The sequence below is a fragment of the Physeter macrocephalus genome, unplaced genomic scaffold, assembly GCF_002837175.3.
Source record: "Physeter macrocephalus isolate SW-GA unplaced genomic scaffold, ASM283717v5 random_1011, whole genome shotgun sequence".
NCBI classification, from domain to species: domain Eukaryota; kingdom Metazoa; phylum Chordata; class Mammalia; order Artiodactyla; family Physeteridae; genus Physeter; species Physeter macrocephalus.
Genome location: NW_021146351.1, coordinates 1 through 16,990, shown reverse-complemented (window position 1 = coordinate 16,990; position 16,990 = coordinate 1). Strand labels below are relative to the sequence as shown.

General features: G+C 56.1%; 1 protein-coding gene across 1 annotated transcript; it reads right to left on the bottom strand.

Moving 5' to 3' along the window:
* Positions 1-842: 842 nt before the first annotated feature.
* BLK (BLK proto-oncogene, Src family tyrosine kinase) lies at positions 843-15,609 on the bottom strand (the record flags this gene model as incomplete). Its single annotated transcript, XM_028486558.1, has 10 exons — positions 843-1,524; positions 2,173-2,304; positions 3,443-3,593; positions 5,668-5,744; positions 6,879-7,058; positions 8,312-8,464; positions 8,877-9,023; positions 13,297-13,400; positions 14,428-14,526; positions 15,440-15,609. Coding segments are annotated over 10 exons (1,419 nt in total), but the record flags the coding sequence as incomplete, so codon positions are not given.
* Between the last annotated feature and the right edge of the window lie 1,381 nt (positions 15,610-16,990).

Here is a 16,990-nt window from a genome sequence, read left to right as displayed (position 1 = left end):
CTGTGTGACCATGGAAACACCGCGTACGCTCTCTGTTGCTGGTTTCTTTCTCTGTATTCTCACCTCCTTGATTGTCACATGATCAGAGGAGTCGAAACATGGCAAGTTGTTGGCCAGAGGGTTCAGGGGGAGGGAGAGAGGAAAGAATAGGTGAGGGATTATACATTCGTCCAGACCCAGAGAACACAACGCAAAGAGTGGATCCCAGCGTAAACTGTGGACTGCAGTTGATAATAATGTGTCAGTGTTAGCTCATCAGTTGTAACAAATGTACTGCCACTATTGCAAGATGTTAATAATAGGGGAAATTGGGGGTGGGGGCGGAGTGAGGGGTAAATGGGGATTCTCTACACTTGTCATTTATTTTTCTGTAAACCTAACGGCTCAAAAAAGGAAAATCTGTTACAAACAAAACAAAAACATGACAAATGGGGAGCCTCCATGAACAGTGAGGAGCCCTGGAACCTTCCTTGGCGTTACCATCCCCGCCTCATCAGTTTAGGCGGCTGGTCCCGGCACCGCCGGAGCCCACGGCTGCTTCGCCTCCCGGGGGCGCGCACTGTCAGCTCGGGCGCTTTGCAGGGCAACGGCCCCCCCACCAGCGACCCCGACTCAGACCTACAGGCCGAGGATTTCTGGGGTGAGAGCGCCACCCGCTGGTCCCACTCAAGCTGCCCTAAAAGGCAGTGACGGTCGGGTCTGCGCCCTTGTCCTGGCGGACTGGGGGCTTGACTTTCACCCAGGGCCGTCCGCGAGTCCCTAGCGGCACCACTCGTGCAACCACGAAGGTCATGTATGCGATGTCCAGGCTTGTCACCAGGAACGACACGGGAAAGGTCAGATCTCGTGACTTTATTCCGGGAAAGTCCCAAAGTGCTGGAGCGCAGTATGGGTCAGGTGGGAGCCCGCGGGACTCAGGTCACCTGTGGTAGAGTCCTTGCTTTTGGTGCCAGCACAGGAAGCCTTATATGACATGATGGCAAACACTTACGAGTGTGCCGGACACTATGCTGAACACCTTAGCGGATCATCCTCGTGAAGAACATACGAGGTAGATACAACTGTGGTTCTTCCCCGTTGCTCCAATGAGAAGGCGGAGGCACAGAGAGGCCAAGTAACTCGCCCAGGGGCACACAGCCGGAGAAGGTTCGTGCTGAGATTGGATCCGGGGTCCAAGCCGTGACCCACCTGCCAGGCCGCTCTACCTCTAGTTTGCTCATCTGAGAAATGGGCTTTTGCCGGCCCCTCCCAGCCTTCCCAGCCCACCTGGGGCCGAGGAAGCCGCCGCGTGAAGAGTCCTCGTCAGTTGCACACGGGCCTAGGGCTGCAGCTCGTACTGGCCCTCGGTGGCCGTGTGGAAGTCCTCGAGCACCGACTGCAGGAACTCAAAGGTGGGCCGCTCCTCAGGCCGGCTGCGCCAGCACTCGGCGATGACGCTGCTGTACAGCTCGGCTGGGCACGAATCTGGGCGCGGCATGCGGTAGCCGCGCTCCAGGCTGCGGATGACCTCGGGGTTGCTCATCCCTGGAGGCGGAGGGGACGCGGCTGAAGGGCGGCAGGGGCCCGCCGGGCGCGGACCGCCGTCTCCGCCCTCGCGGCCCGGCTGGTGCCACCTTTACGCATGCCACTATTGCTTGGAGAACAGCTGGAAACGAGGCTGTAGATCATCTCAGTGCGGGACAGCTCCTCCTGGGTGGGACCCTACCTCGCTTACCTGTGACTGCGCAGGTACTTGGTGGACAGGCCCCAGCCCCTCCCAGAGGCTGCTAAGAGGCCCCAGCCCTTCGGGCCTGAGGCTGGGGCGCCGGGGGTTGACCCTCAGGATGGGGCTTTGTACCCAAGGTGCAAGACCAAGGGAGGGGCCACCTGCCCTCAGCTGAGGGCAAACTAGCTGGAGGAAACCTGAGTTCAGACCCCGACCTTAACTGAATTCCAGGTTTGGGGGCTCACTGACCTCCGCTGGATGAAGGGGACACAGCTCTTTCGCCAAGAGCAACGTTGAGGAAGGGGCTGGAAGCCCCGCCCCCAGAGTGGCACACTTGGGTTTCTGTTGCAACCACTGGGGTCCATTCCGACATGCAGGGGGGCAACCCCAGGCACTGAAGACGGGACACGTGCCATCACAGTCATGTCAGGACAGCCCCGAGCAGCAGACAAGAGGCAGCCGCCTACCTGGGTAGGGCACACGCCCGTAAGTGATGATTTCCATCAGGAGGATTCCGAAGGACCACACGTCTGCTTTGATGGTGAACACCCCGAAGTGGATGGCCTCTGGGGCGGTCCACTTGATGGGGAACTTGGCCCCTGTGAGAAGCCGAGGGCAGCTTTGTGAGGCCGTGGCTGACGCCCCTGCAAGCCCCCCAACTTCCTGCTCTTCCTCCCCTCCACCCTGCCCTGCCTGGCGGAGTTAGGGCAGCTGCGCCAGACACAGAGGCACCCAGGGAGTCGCTCAGACCCCTAGGACACATGACCAGGAGTGTGCAGACCCTGGGGGTCCGCAGCATGAAAGGACAAATACCACCCCTGTCACGCGCTTTGGGTCTTTGCCCAGTGGGCTTCATTGGGCAACCAGCACGTGTTTCCACCTGGGATGGAAGAGTCCTTTTGCACGTCCCGTGAGTCTTGTTTACTAACAGGGACCCATGGCTTGGGAAAGTCATGTAACTTGTCCCTGCCTTAATCCTCTCCTGCAAAATGGAAACGGTGACGCATGACCCATATACCTCCTCGGGTCACAGTGAGGAAGGGATTCAAATCGTGCTGCCCAAGAAGCCCGGCGGACGGCTGCAGCCCTGGCCGGCGTCCAGAACAGACCGCATGGCCTGCCCTTGACCACCTGCACCTTGCCTGGCTTTAGCCCCTGAAGTTCCCTCAGGGAACGAGTCATGTCAATCCTTCTCCCGTATCAGCTGATTAATACGCTGAGCTAATATTGCTCACTAACTTGCTTGACGAGATGTACTTTGATCCCTTCAAATCCTCTTGTGAAGAGGATTTTTGCCAAAGGTTTACAAAGTAAAGTAGAGTGCCTGTGGAGACCCCAATTCAGGTATTAGGGTTTGCTGCTCATACTTTAGAGCAGTGTTTTCCAAAGTGTGTTCTTTGAACCCCTGGTTCTGTGGGAGGTTCACAGAAGTTACATGGAAAAAGTATTTGGGATTCCAGTTAGTCTGGGAGACCCGAGGTGAGGCACAAGTACACTGTTCCTTAGCTGCAGGACTTCTCAGTGCCTTTAATATGCTGCTGTGAGCTGGGAGTCTCCAAGGGAGGGCTGGATGGACTGGGTGGTGTCTCCAAACTTACTCCCTCACAGAGCCATTCCTCCTGAGGCACCTGTGCTCCACAGAACACTTTAGGGAAATGCTGGACTAGCTGGGGGCAAGGCCAGAATTGCATGACAAGAAGTCCAAAGGGACTTGGGGAGTTGGGAGGCTTGGCTCACCCTCTTGGGCAGTGTACTCATTGTCGATGATCCGGGCCAAGCCAAAGTCACCGATTTTGCAGCACAAGGTCTCAGACACCAGGATGTTGGCCGCCCTCAGGTCCCGGTGGATTGAATTCATCTGCTCGATGTACGCCATTCCTTCTGCAATCTGAGGGAATGGGCCCCACGGTGAAGGCCAGCGCCCCTCGGGAAGAAGGAGGACTCCGGCCGCCCTCTGCATCAGAGGGAGGGGCCCCGCCCTGCTCACCCACCTACCTCTCCTCTCCTTCCAAGGGTCTGCAGGGGAGGAAGGTGGCAGAAGGCAGGCAGGAGAAAAGGAAGGAAGGGGCGTGAGGGGAGGGGAAGGCAGGAGGTTGGGGAGAGGGTTTCATTTCCTCAGCAAGCTGCAAGCACTGGTCCTGGAGCAGGGAGCCCTGGATTGCAATCATTGCTTAAGCTCCTTGGGGGAGGGGGTGTCACTGCCCTGACATGGAACGTGAGGGGATGGGTCTCCAGGGCCCCAGGGTTGCGGTGAGCATTGGGTGAGACCCGGCGGAGGACCTAACCCAGCGGGATCCTGATGGAACAGAGGCAGTGAAAGAAGAGAGTTGTTTCTGTCCCAGATCGCCAGCACTGGGCCAGGAGGAGCTGTCTGTGCTGCTCTTGCGCCATTTAGCCAAAGAAACTAACTCAGGGTTTATTCACTGCACTCCTACTGGATGGATGAAGAAACTGAGGCAGAGGACAGAAAGCCAATTTACCTCCTCAAAGCCAGCACTGGAATTGATCCCGCTCCTCCTTAGGCTTCAATTGCACTGGTTTATTCATTCATTTCTATATTATAGTATATTTTCATATTTATTCCTTCGCTAAATGGTTCCATCATACACATGTGTTGGTACCGTACTGTGAGGACTATAAAGCTGGATACCAAATATCTTACATCTGGACAGCATTTAGCAGTATTCATCCCATTAACAAATATGTACTATACTGTATTCATGCATATATGTACTATATGAGCGGTGTTAGAAATTTAAAAAAAAAAAAAAAAAAGGTCTAGCAGGACCCAGATCTGCTTTCAAGAAGCATCCACCAGGCACGATGCCAGGGGAACACATGACCAAGGTGCTCTCTGCACTTTCTTGTCCAGAAAAATTGAATAGAAGTGACCTTGACCTGGGTCGTGAACACTGATTAGGATTCTGCCAGCTGAGAAGAGAGTCAAAGGCATCCTGGGCAGAGGGGACAGTCTGGGCAAAGGTTCCCAGATGTGACAGGACAGCGGGGAGCTGCCGTGTGGCTGCAAAGTGGGGCACGTGGGCTTGTGGTTGGAGGGGAGCTTGGCATTTCATGCCTTAGAGCAGGAAAAGGAGCGCCCAGAAGGCGGTGAGTGAGTGTGTGTGTGTGTGTGTGTGTGTGTGTGTGTGTGTGTGTTTATGTGTCTCACGGGCTGACCACAGACCGGAGCTGTTCTGCTGAGAGTTCCAGTTTTAACAGACGCACACTTGGATCCACCAGATGTGCTTTGCTGCCGGTTAGAAGCCTCAGCTAAAATCCCCGGGGAGGAAAGCTCCGTCCTCTTCCTTTTGCTCTTTACCTCACACCGTCTGAGTCTACGGAGGGCATTTGTGGGCACCATCTGAGGACAGGCGAGGTCACCACAAAACACGGGCCTACCGTGTGACATGAATTCGTGGGAACTCTCTGGGTCTCCCACACCATCCTTTCCTCCCTCTCGTCCTTAGCAACAGAACCCACCTCGCTCCTTCACGGCTGCCCGGGATAAAGACTACATTTCCCAAGCTCCCTTGCAGTAGGTGTTGGCTGGTGACAGCTGGCCAGGGGCCTGGGAGAGCAAGGATAGTGGGTGACTTTGGGGACGCATCTCTAAAGGGAGGGAGGTGGGCTTCTCTCCCCCGCCGCCCCCCACTTCTTCTTGCTGGCCGAGGAGGACGAGATGCTAAAGTGTGAGCAGCCCCCCTGGGTGGGAAGATGACCTGCTAAGGCCTGGAGGGTGGAAGAAACCTGGGTCCCTGCTCTGAGGAGGGGCCCCGCTGCCCACCCCAGACTGCCCACCTCTGGTGTTTGCACATTTAAGCCATGATGACTTTGGGCTCTCTGTCCTTCACAGCCCAGCCTAAATCTAATGGACACAACCTCTAAATAGTTGATCTTGTTAAGCCATGGGGACGGAGGAGAGGGTCTGGGGGCCTGGCCCGCTGTACTCGGTTCTCACAAACCTGGGCCGACATGTCGATCAGCCTTGGGAGGGACAATCGGTTACCTTCATCCGTCTTCAGGAAATCCAGCAAGCAGCCTGAGGAAAGAGAAGTTGCAGCTGCGCTTGTGCAGAGTGGCCCAACCCTGGCTGGGCCGGCCTCTCAGGGTACGGGCTGCCCCCCACCTGCGGCAGGAAGCGGGTGGCACTCTGTCGGATCTCTTGTGCCCAGAGAACAAACCCACCCACAGCTGCAGTGCCTCTGCTCTACAGAAACCCCCATCTCAGCCCTCACAGCACCCAGGAGGTGCCGATCTGCTACTAGGTGCTCAGAGGGTGTTAGGTCTCAGCCAAGTTCGGGGTCACGCAGCCAGGGAACCGGAGCAGAACCTGCTCATTCCCCGCACAACATTCCAGAGCATCTTCCCGCCCCCTTCACCGTTTGTTGGCAGAGATTCTTCCTCCGAGGACCAAGGGCACAAGAAAGCACCAGAATGGAGAGACCCGTCTCCTGGGCTGGTGCAGGGAACAAACGCAGCTTCTCTTTGGCCTCTAAGAGTCGGGGGGTGCTCACCACAAGGGTGGCTAAGAGGTGAGCAGGGCGGTCAGGTGCTCCGCGTGGGGGGCCCACGGGACGACCTTTAAGGAACTGCATTAGCACAGCACGTTAGGGTCTGACCAGAATCAGTGTGTGGTCAGGGTCACAGGAGGGGTGAGAAGGAGCCCCCTGCCCCGGGAGAGCGTGGCCACACCACGGACCTCAGAGGCCATCTCGCCCAACCTCTCTTTCCATCCGTGTTGTAAAATGCTCACAGGGCTGTAAAACGTTCCCTGGACTAGAACCGTCCCTGGACACCCAGCCTACTGTTCTTTGGACTTTGCCTTGCTCTGTCCTCCCCAGGGGGCAGCAAGCAGTGCCAGGCCCAGCAGCGCACTCCAAAAATGCTGGTTCAAGGGCTCCTGCACAGAGGACACCGCTCTGTAAGGACCACTTATTCGTCTTGTTCTCATCATCCTTCCCTCCACCCCCCGTGCACATGGAACACCCGAGATCTGAAAGATGTTGGCTAACTGATCCAGCCCATGGCTCAGTGATCTCCTGCGGAGGTCTCCTGGCCCGGCAAACCCATGGCAGCAGATCAGCCTCAGCCTTCTCGGGCCCCCAAGCCTGGACTCCCACCCTCAAGCCTCCCTGCCTCTGTCTGAAGGATGCAGTCCCGGGCAGGGCACCACCTCTGGCCATGTACTCGGTCACGATGTAGATGGGCTCCTTGGTGACCACGGCGTAGAGACGGACCAGCCTCTCATGCTGGAGAGTTTTCATCAGGTTGGCCTCACCCAGGAAGGCCTCCGGAGACATGGTTCCCTCCTTCAAGGTCTTGATGGCCACCTTGATGTTGTTTTTGTAATAACCTGAGCCCCAGGGATGGAGAATGAAGAGGACATTCAGAAGACCCAGAGGCTATGGGAGGTGATCCCTTGACCAAAATCGACATAAGCTTCCAGGAGCCATCCCTGGGGCTGGAGGGATGGGGCACTGAGGCCACAGCCGCCCCCGCCCCGCCCCCGGAAGTGGTCCTGGGCTGGAACGACAGCTCCTGAGAGCGATGGATATGCCTGCTTACCTTGCGGGATGCCAGCTTGTGCCAGCCTCCCGCGCCAGGCGGGAGCCCCAGGCAGTGGAGGAACTTACCGGCCTGGGAGGGGAGCCATTTCACCTCCTTGCCCCTACACCCGGGTCTGGGGTGCATCTCCTGTCCGTCAAGTAGCCTGCCTCCTACCCCTACGTAATGAGTCTCTTCTACCACTTGATAGCTTCAGCGTGGCAGGGAGCATCACAGCCCACGACAAAAGCATAGAGAACGCAGAGGGGGCCTGGGGCCTCCTTCCCCCTTTCTGCGCCCTGTGATGTTTCCCTTACGGCGCCGGCACCTGCACACCCCCACCCCCACCATGAGGTCCCCATCCGCCCTGAAGGCAGAAGGCAAGTCATGACTCAGACTTGCAACCATCCAGGTGGAGCTTCTGCCAGGGGCGCCTCAGGCATCAGTCCTGGGTGCCAGAGGATTCGGGGGGTGGGCAGCAGGACGCCCCCCATGAAATCATGCCCAGAGACACGGACCTTCCCAGGGATAAAATCAAGCACCTTGTGGTTCTGAGAGTGAGTGCCCCTGCTGAGCAGGGGAGAGACCGTCAACTGAATTGAAGGTGAGGCCACAGGGGTCCAGAAGTTAAGGGACTGGCTAGTCTCACAGCTGCAAGTGGTGGCTTTGGTCTGTTACCAGCGTCTTGGGGCCGCTGGTTCACCGCTCACCACGGTTAACATGCTGTTGCCTATCTATGAGTTAGCAAGGCGTTCCAGGTCACACACAAATCAATGGCAAAGGCAGCTCGAGGGCAGCAAAGAACGAAGGAGGGACTGGGCTGAGGGGGTGGGAGAGTTGGATTCTACTCCTGCTTCACCATCATGTGCGGAACAGCTGAGGGCAAGTCACTTTAGTGTTCTATGCCTCCATTACCTCATCTGTCAAATGGGTATAGAGCCGCAGTCCCTTCCCCCTCATAAGCCTTTATGGGAAGCATGATGCCCTGGGCAAGTCCCGAGACTTCTGTGCTTCAGGACGCAGGACAGGGAGAGAGCGGCTCCCGGCGTGACACATACTCACCCATCCAGACTTCGCCAAACTGCCCAGACCCAAGTTTCCTGACCAGCTTGAGAGACTGCCGGGGGATTTCCCATTCATCCTGGGCCCAGGGGTTCTGGAGAGCCAGGCTCACACAGGGTTGGGTCAGCCTCTGGCACAAACCGTCCCCTTTCTCTGCATTAGGAAAGAAGAGGTGGGGCTGGAGCCAGACTGGTCTCATTCTCACGGGGGCCATATCACTCCCAGCTGTGTCCCTGCCCGCTATTGCCCACCCTACCCCACCCCTACCCCTCGTGCACAGACCACACACACACAGCTCTCTGCATTCGTTTTGCATTAAGCAAGGAATGCTATCATTGTCTTGCTGTCTCTAAGACTGAAAATACTTGTTACTCTCCAAGCGGTCCCAGCCAGTTGAGGGGATTAGGGACACAGAATGCGTCCTTAGGTCCAGCCTTGGGATAATCCTCCACCCCTCCACCAAGATGGCACCAATAATTCACACCATCCTGAGATCTTAGTGATAGATACAGGAGCTCCTCTGGTACAAGCCCCCCAGGCCCCCTCATCAGATGCCCCCTCTTACTAGAATAGTGCTGCACCAAAGCCTGCAGGGTGGGGAAGGTGTTTCGGGGGGAGATGTAATAGCCGCCTTCATCCAGGGAGCGGATCTTATAGTGTTTGATCACCTCCCCCTGGGTGGTCACATCCTTCACAGACAGAGAAAAGGCACCTGGAGGGTTAATAAAGACACATACATGAGAAGTAAGGCATAAAGAGGGAAAACCAGGACTGCAATTTGGGCTTCATTTCAATATCCTGGAAAAAAGTTCCCCAAATCCTGCTCTCCATTTTGACCACTTCCATCAAAAGTTACCTTTTCCTTCATCTCACCCTCCACCCTCCTGGAAGCCTTTCCTCTCAGCTCCAGCTGACTCTGTCCTTGACATTCCTCCCCACATCTCCCAAAACTCAGCCAGGGAATCCCAGAACTCTGGAGCAGGCAGGATGTTATCTCAGCAATCAGGCTGTCCCCCAACTTGGGCCCTGGGGCTTGGGGACCCTTTGCCATGGGATATTGAGAAATATAGAGTTGTGGGAGGGACTAAGAGACTGACTCATTCATTCATTCATTCATTCCAGCTGAAAGGCTGACCCTACTCCACATGCAATAGTAAATTACAACCCCAAGCACTCCTGTCCATGGGGGAGAACATAAGACACTCCCCAGGGGTTCTGTTCAAATCCATACACACATCTAGGTATTCTGTCTCCTAGGTTAATGCAGCAGATGCCAAGGGTGAAGAGCAATTTAGATGGCAAGAGTTTTCAGCTGAAAAACATTCCACGAACTTGATGGTTTTTACAAAGCGCCTCTGTCCAGCTCTCTGGGCACCACACACCCCCACTCTGATTTGGAAGATGAGGAAGCTGAGGCCCAGAAGGGGGGGTGTCGCTTTGCCCCCAGGGCCCTCCGCTGGCCAGCGGCAGGCTTGGGGCATCTCGTGCCCTTCCTAAGGACGCGCCTACAGCGAGCAGTACCACCCTTCCCCGCCAGGTGTCAGGCTTGGACACCTCTTGTCCTGGGTGTGGGCGCTTGATTTTGCTCTGCGGTGTTTGTCTTCAGGCGTCTTTCCTCCCCCATCAGCCCATCAGCCCATCTCAAATCCCTTCTCCCCTAACCCTTGGCCATTGCCCCTCTATTGCCCACCTGCAAAAGGATGCGGAGAAGCCTTGCGCCCCGCGGCGCGCCCTGCCTCCGACCCCAGCCCAGCCCGCACGCGGCAAACTGTGGCCCCGACTTCGCCCCGGGTGGGTGCAACGCGCCCCGGTATCTCAGGAACCAGAGAGTGGCTCTAGTGAGTCCATTCATCCGCGCATCACCCTAGTGAGGAAAGGAGCTGTTCTCCCCATTCCCTCCGCTGCCCCCTGCTTGCGAATCCTCTAGATCAGCCAAGGAGACCGGGCTCTCCTCCAGCAGGGCCGCGGAAGCTCTGATTTAGGGCCTCTCTCTTGTGTGGGCTCCTCCTAGGGACTGTCCCGAACATCTATTTACAATCTGGCATTCCTTCCTCTTAAAGGGGACTTCAGTCCTTGCGGTTCACAAAATCCGGATCCCCTTGTCCTGTCTCCACGCTGCGTGTGGGCTGCGCCGGGCATAGGCAAAGCTGGGCTCCCAGAGACTGAGATTTCTTAACACTGTAAGGACCACCTGCCCTTGAACTGGGAAACTAGTCAGTACTCACACAGATACCAATTAAACGAAGCTTGAGAAGCTAAGGGATGTCCTGGAGGCCCCTCGGGGCTAGAACTCGCTCCCTGGCTTCTGGGGGCAGTGTTCCTTCCCCATCTCCCATCCTGTCTGTGGCCTCCAGATGCTTTGGAGTTCGGTGGGGTGTGAGCACGTGTATGCAGGGATGTGTATATGTGCGCGGGGTCCCGAAGCCTCAGCTCCAGCTGGCCAATCCCAGCCTGGACTAGCTGGGGAGGGGGGCAAGGACAGGAGGAGACACCCACCACCCTTAGAGACCCCTTCCTCCTTCACACTGAGGTTGGGGACGCCCTTTCCCTCCAGGGGGTCCCTTAGCAATAGGCAACAATTAAGACATCATTTCCGGGTGAAATGACGTGATGTCTGGGATTTGCTTCAAAGTAAGAGTGGTGGGTGGCGATATACACAAAACGAGATTAGCTGGGTGGATTATTGTTGAAGCTGGGTGTTGGGTACAGGGGCTCCATTATACTATTCGCTTCACTTCCGTATGCGTTTGAAATATTCTACAGCAAACAAAACACTTAGGTCATCTCTAATGATTCCCATATTGTTTCTTGGACATAGATGCACTGCTATTCAAATGGAGTAGTGGCAATATCCTAATATGTATGTGTATATAATTTAATGCATCCATGGGTGCATTTCAGGAAATTCTGCACAGAGCACCCCAACGCACCATTGCATCCCTCCACCTCCCCCACCTGGTTCTGACCCTTTGAGGGGCAGCGAGCTGCTGGAGCTCCCCTGAGCCTCCAGGGGGTTGTAAGCAGCTCTCTTTGTCCGGCTTTTGCTGCTTTAGTGTTTCCACTCACTGCAATTCTCAAGCCATGGATGGAGCTGAAGGGTAAGCCGGCGGGCAGGGGAGGGGGTGGCGCTCCCACCAGGAAAGCCCTGTCTGTTCTCTTTGCCCTGACACAGGGGGCCAGGCTCACAGCCCAGCCACCCTCTCTCCCCTTCACCTCTGATGTCGCTGCCGCCACCTCCTCTCCTGTAACAGGTCCCTCTGTGCAATGTCCCGATAACAAAGGCTTTCTTCACCCTGCTTGGGAAACTCCCCTCCATCCACCCAGGTTAGGCCAGTTTGACACGTTGTAGAGCTTGTGAAGATTTTTGGTGCCCCTCAGATGATCTGGGCCCTGACGCTTGTTCACTGTTGGTCCTCAGTGAGTCACTTCTTCCCTCAGGGAGTCAGTTTTCTCATCTTTCAAATGGGGGTATTGGCCCAGTACCTCAAAGGTGAAAGACTAGTGGCAAACGTGCACCAGAAAGCATATATAACAAGGTTCATAGCAGCACGTTCATAACAGCCCCAAGCTGGAAACAACCCCAAGTCCACCAACGTTAGCGTGGAGAAATAGCAATAACTTATGGAATATTCACATACTAGATTCCGTATAGCAGTCAAGGTGAACAGACTGTTGCTATCCTCGACAACACGAGTGAGTCTGTTATGGGCTGAATTGTGTCTCCCGTCTCCCCACAAATTCCTGTGTTGAAGTCCTAACCCCCAGTACATCAGAATGTGACTGTATTTAGAATTAGGGCCTTTAAAGAGGTGATTACACTAAAATGAGGTCACTAGGGTGGGCCCTGATCCCATATGACTGGGGTCCTTGTAAGAAGAGGGGATGAGGACACAGACACACAGAGGGACGACCAGGTGAGGACCCAGGCAGAAGGCAGCCATAGACAAGCCAGGGAGAGAGGCCTCAGGAGAAACCAACCCTGCCCACACCTTGATCTCAGATTTCTAGCCTCCAGAACTGTGGGAAAACACATTTCTGTTAAGTCCCTCAGTTCCTGGTACTTTGCTTCAGAAGGCCTGGCAAACGAATACAGAATCTTACAGTGTTGAGTGAAAGGAATAGGACGCACACAAAAACTAAAATAGTATGATTCCCTTTGTGTAAAGGTGAAAAACAGACAAAACATGGGTGGTAAAACTATAAAGAAAGGTAAGGAAGGATTTCCATCCAAGTCAGGACAGTGGTGGCTTCTCCGGCGGGGGTGGGGCAGGGAGAGGGGCTCTGGGTGTCTGGAATGTTCTTGCTCTTGTGGTTACACAGGTGTTTACTTAGCATGACTCTATGTTTATAATTATGCACTCATTTATAATTTATGCAATTTTTAGATGTGTTTTATACTTTATAGCAGAGAGAACTTTGAGGAGGAAAGACAGAGAGAAAACTAAAGACAGAGAAAGAGAAAACCCAGTGGCCTGAGGGTGGTGGCAGAAACGTTCTGCTCAGTCAGTGGGTATGAATCTATGAGTCCCCCAGATCTCAGTGATCACTGCCCCCTCCTTGTATATCACAAATTTATACCTCACAGGATCCTGGAAGTGTCTGAGTCACAGCCTCTAGCTGAGATTATCTCTAAGGATTCTTTCAGCTCCCAAATCCTTTGATTCCAGACGTGGCCCCCGCCAGCCTCAGCACCCCTGCTGACCGAGACAGGGCGAGACCAGCCCGAGATGGGAGCAGCCCTCGTGCTGGGCACACTTCCAGCGGGGCCCTGGGAGAACTGTCCACGTGTACAGCCTCACGCTCAGTTATCAGATACCCGTGGGCTGTCCTGGCTGGCCTGACGTGGGAGGGACCCCCCCGGGGTGGACGCCGCCAGGTTCTCCTGCCTAGCACCCCACACACCGGCCCCCTCCCAACTCCCAGAAGCAAGGCCGCAGGTGGGGCTCCCGGGCTGCGCAGGGAGGGCAGCGGAGGCCCAGGCTTACCTTTGCTGGTTTCGCTCTCTCTGATAAGAAAGGAGCCGGCCTTATTGATTGGAGCCAGAAGCTGCCTCTCTGCATCTCTCCGGCAAATTGATCTGAAGAACCACCTGGCAAAGAAAAGCACAAAGGCAGACAGACCTCAGAGAGTGGCCACACTCCCGGGGATATTGTCACCCAAGTCCCTTCCCTCCAGAGATAAAATGTGTTCCTGTTGCCAGCTTAACCCTGAGCTGAGCCCCTCACATTCTGATACATGAAATGCCCCTCGGCCCCTTTCCCTGCTGTCAGCGATGGACTTGGTGTTTTCTTGAAATGAAAGGAGAGCAGTATTTGGTGCCCTTTGTTAATTTTGCTCTGGGAGAATGCACCTGACACCTTCCCTCACAGCCCACCCTCCTTGGGGTCGGGTCTCTGGTGCCCCTTGAGCACAGGCTGGTTAGGGTGGATGTGCCCCAGCCTCACACTGGTCCAGGGACAGGCACAGGGCCGGGCGTGCTGGGCAAGGAGCCCTCCTGAGGGCGACCATCGCTGGATGGGAACACTAGACGAGGCGGCAGACCGGTGCCAGCTCGTGAGTTTGACAGACTCTGAGCTCCTTCAGGGCAGGGGTCACGTCATAATGGGTTTTGCATCCTCCCCGGTCCTGGTCAGAGCTGGGGCTCTGGCTCTGTTTGCTCAGGGCACTAATGCTCGAGGCCCTGGCTGGTGCCTTGTGCAGGTGGGTTATGAGGATGCTGGGGCGGAGCTGTCCCCTAAGGCCCCCATCCTGTGAGCCCCCCGAGGTGCAAGCCCTGAGTCCTGCCCTGGAGGCAGGGGAGGAGGGTGGCTGATCAAGGCGATGGGACATGTGGTGTCTCTATCAGGTTAGCCAGGAAATGGGCAGCTCCCATTTTACAGATGGGAAGGGTGAGATGGGCTCCCTGAGTGACACCCTCAGTGTCACACACAGATTTAAACGTTGCTGGGACATTAGACAAGGCTTTCCCAGCGGCACCAATTCCCCACCCCTCTCCTGGCCCCTCTGTGCCGGGTTCACACCCTGCTCTGCTCTTTAGCTACTTTCTGGCTCTGCCCTGCACAGACTAGAAGCAGCCAGCACACGCCTCTGCTCTGAGGGGCCGTCTGTCCACCTACTTTTCCACTTCCAGGGTCTCTATTCGGGTCACAAAGTTGCTGGGCACGTAGCCTTCTCGTCCTGTGATGAGAGACTTGGCCAACCACCAGTCTCCAGCTCTAGGTGGGAAAGAAAAACAAAACAGGTAGCGGCTCCCACCGGCCTCTCTGGGCAGCTCACAGCCCACAGCATCTCACCCCTGGGAGGCAGAGGATTCGAGAGGCAGGTGGTCAGGCCGAGGGAGGGAACTGGGGCCAGTGGCTCAGTGATGCGGTGTGTCCAGGTCATTCCAACTCGCCAGCGTCCGATGGGCCCAAGATGCTCCTGGTCCAGGGAAGGAAAGGGAACAACGCAGCCTCCAGGAGAGATTTGTCTCCATAGCGTGATCCACCCAAGAGGGCCCCAGTCCTCTGGTGAGCCGCCTTCCTCTCGATTAATGGGACACGTTTAGGGTTTGGGGAGTGAGTTTGGACTGGACGGGAAAGACAGAAACAAGGAGGGCTGCGGAGGAGAGGACCAACCAGAGCCCACAGATGGTCCAAAGGTCAGGGCCTTCACACTTTATCACAGAACATCAAGAAACAAAGGAGCCCTCAGGCTCCACAGGACAAGCCCGACGTGCGAGAGAGTAGCTTTAGAGCAGTTTCTGAGAAGAAACCCTGGATAAACTAAAGCTGAATTCACGGGTAGGGTCTCAGGCGAGATCGTGTCTGGCAAGGGAGACAAATCTGGACACAACAGACTCCAGTCCAGAGCTGTGGTGGAGCAGCCAGGCAAGCATTGTGGGCATCAGGAGGGCTTCATGGAGGAGGTGACGTTAAAGGTGGGTTTTGAAGGAAGAGTAGGATTTTGACAGCAGAGCAGGAGGTAGTGAATACGAACCCCTACTACCGAGTGACTGGGCTGGGCTGGGGGGCAGGGCACTGGAGAAGATATTCTAGAGGCAGCCGTGCAGGGCGGCAGGTTGGGGGAAAGGTAGGTGGGCGGGGGGTGGGGTCCTGCAGTCACAGGGACGGTGTCCAGGACCCTTACCCCTTCAGGATCTGCAGCTTCTCCCCCTTCAGCATCTGCAGGTCCCGGTCGTTCACGGCTTCGTAGTCATACAGGGCCACCACGAAGTGTTCCTCTAGGGTGAACAGGGGAGAGACGGTCACTGCTTGGGCTGCCAGAGCGATGGTAGGGGCTGGAAAAATCCCGAAGATCTAGGGAGATCGGCTGTGTGGACCTGAGGGCCGCACACCCACGTCTGGGAACCATCCCTTATCACTTCGGAGGCCATGACCCTCCCCTCTCTTCCCCTTCTCCCCCTGCCCTGCCTCTGTTCCAAGGGGAGTAGTGGTCTCGGAACATAGCAGCTGTAACTTTGACCTGTAACGGTACCCAGGGCCCTGTCACAGTGCTCTGGCTGGCAGTACCCAGACGAGGAGCTGCTGCCTGGAACGGAGCGGGCTCCGGAGCTTGGCTTATCGTCTTTCCAATGACCACTGCTTTTCTGCACAGCTCTGGGGGGCCAAGACCCCCCGCCCCAAAAAAGGTCACCTGGAGACCACTTAGCGTCCCCAGAAGTAGATGACTCAGCTTTGTCACCAAAGTGTGGCTGTTCACCTCCCCTCGGCGGGAAGGGGGGCTGGAGTAGATGACAGAGGCCTCCTCCGGTTCTGAGATTCAAGTTCTTGTGCCAAAGGCAGTTGGTTTTACTTCCTTCTCCTGGGCTTCCTTCCTGGAGATGCGAAGCCCCCGGCAGGAAGTAAGGATCTCCCCTAATGGTAATTAACCGTGATCCTCAGCAGGATAAGAAACACCAGGCACCAGGCTAGGCCACTAACTGGGTTCCAGCTCTTGACTGACAGACTCTGAGTTCCTTCGCGGAGGGGCCCCATCGTAATTAGTTTTGCATCCTCCGCCGTCCTGGGGCAGAGCCGGGCTCTGGCTTGTTTGTTCAGTGCAGTCGTGCGAATGCTCTAATGCCTGAGGCCTCCCGGTGCTGGATGCACGTGGGTTATGAGGATGCTGGGGCAGAGCTCTCCCGGAAGCCCCATCCTGTGAGCCCCCTGCCCAGGCCTGAACCCCCGACCCTAGAGCGCAGAGGTCATTCATTATGTCACCTCCACAGTCCGGCCCATCAGAGTGGAAGTGGAGACCGGGGGTGGTTAGAAGGCCGGCAGGGGGCCTTTGAAAGTGGGCTGGGAAACTAGATATGGGAAACTCCATATGGAACAGAGCAAGGGCTGGGACACAGAGCCATCGGCCTTCGCCCTTGGAGGCTGGGAGCTAGAATTTTTTTTTTTGGTGGGGGGGAGCTAGAATTTTTGAAAGCCTGGTTTTGACGATGCTGTTTGTATTTGCTGTAACTCTTTCGGTGCTCATTCGTAGTTTGTAAAGTCTTTAAAAGAAAAAAAGCCCACCCAGGCTCAGGTACACTAAATGAGCTGGTGCTTGGCTCCTGGAGGGACACCCCCCAAGGGCAGGTGAAGCCTAGGGCACCTCACTCAGCCTCCCCCCAGGCCTCCTCCTCTCCGACCCTCGAGGGCCCGTCTTCCCCAGGAAGCCGCTCCCACCTCGGCCCCTGTTCCAACTGCACAA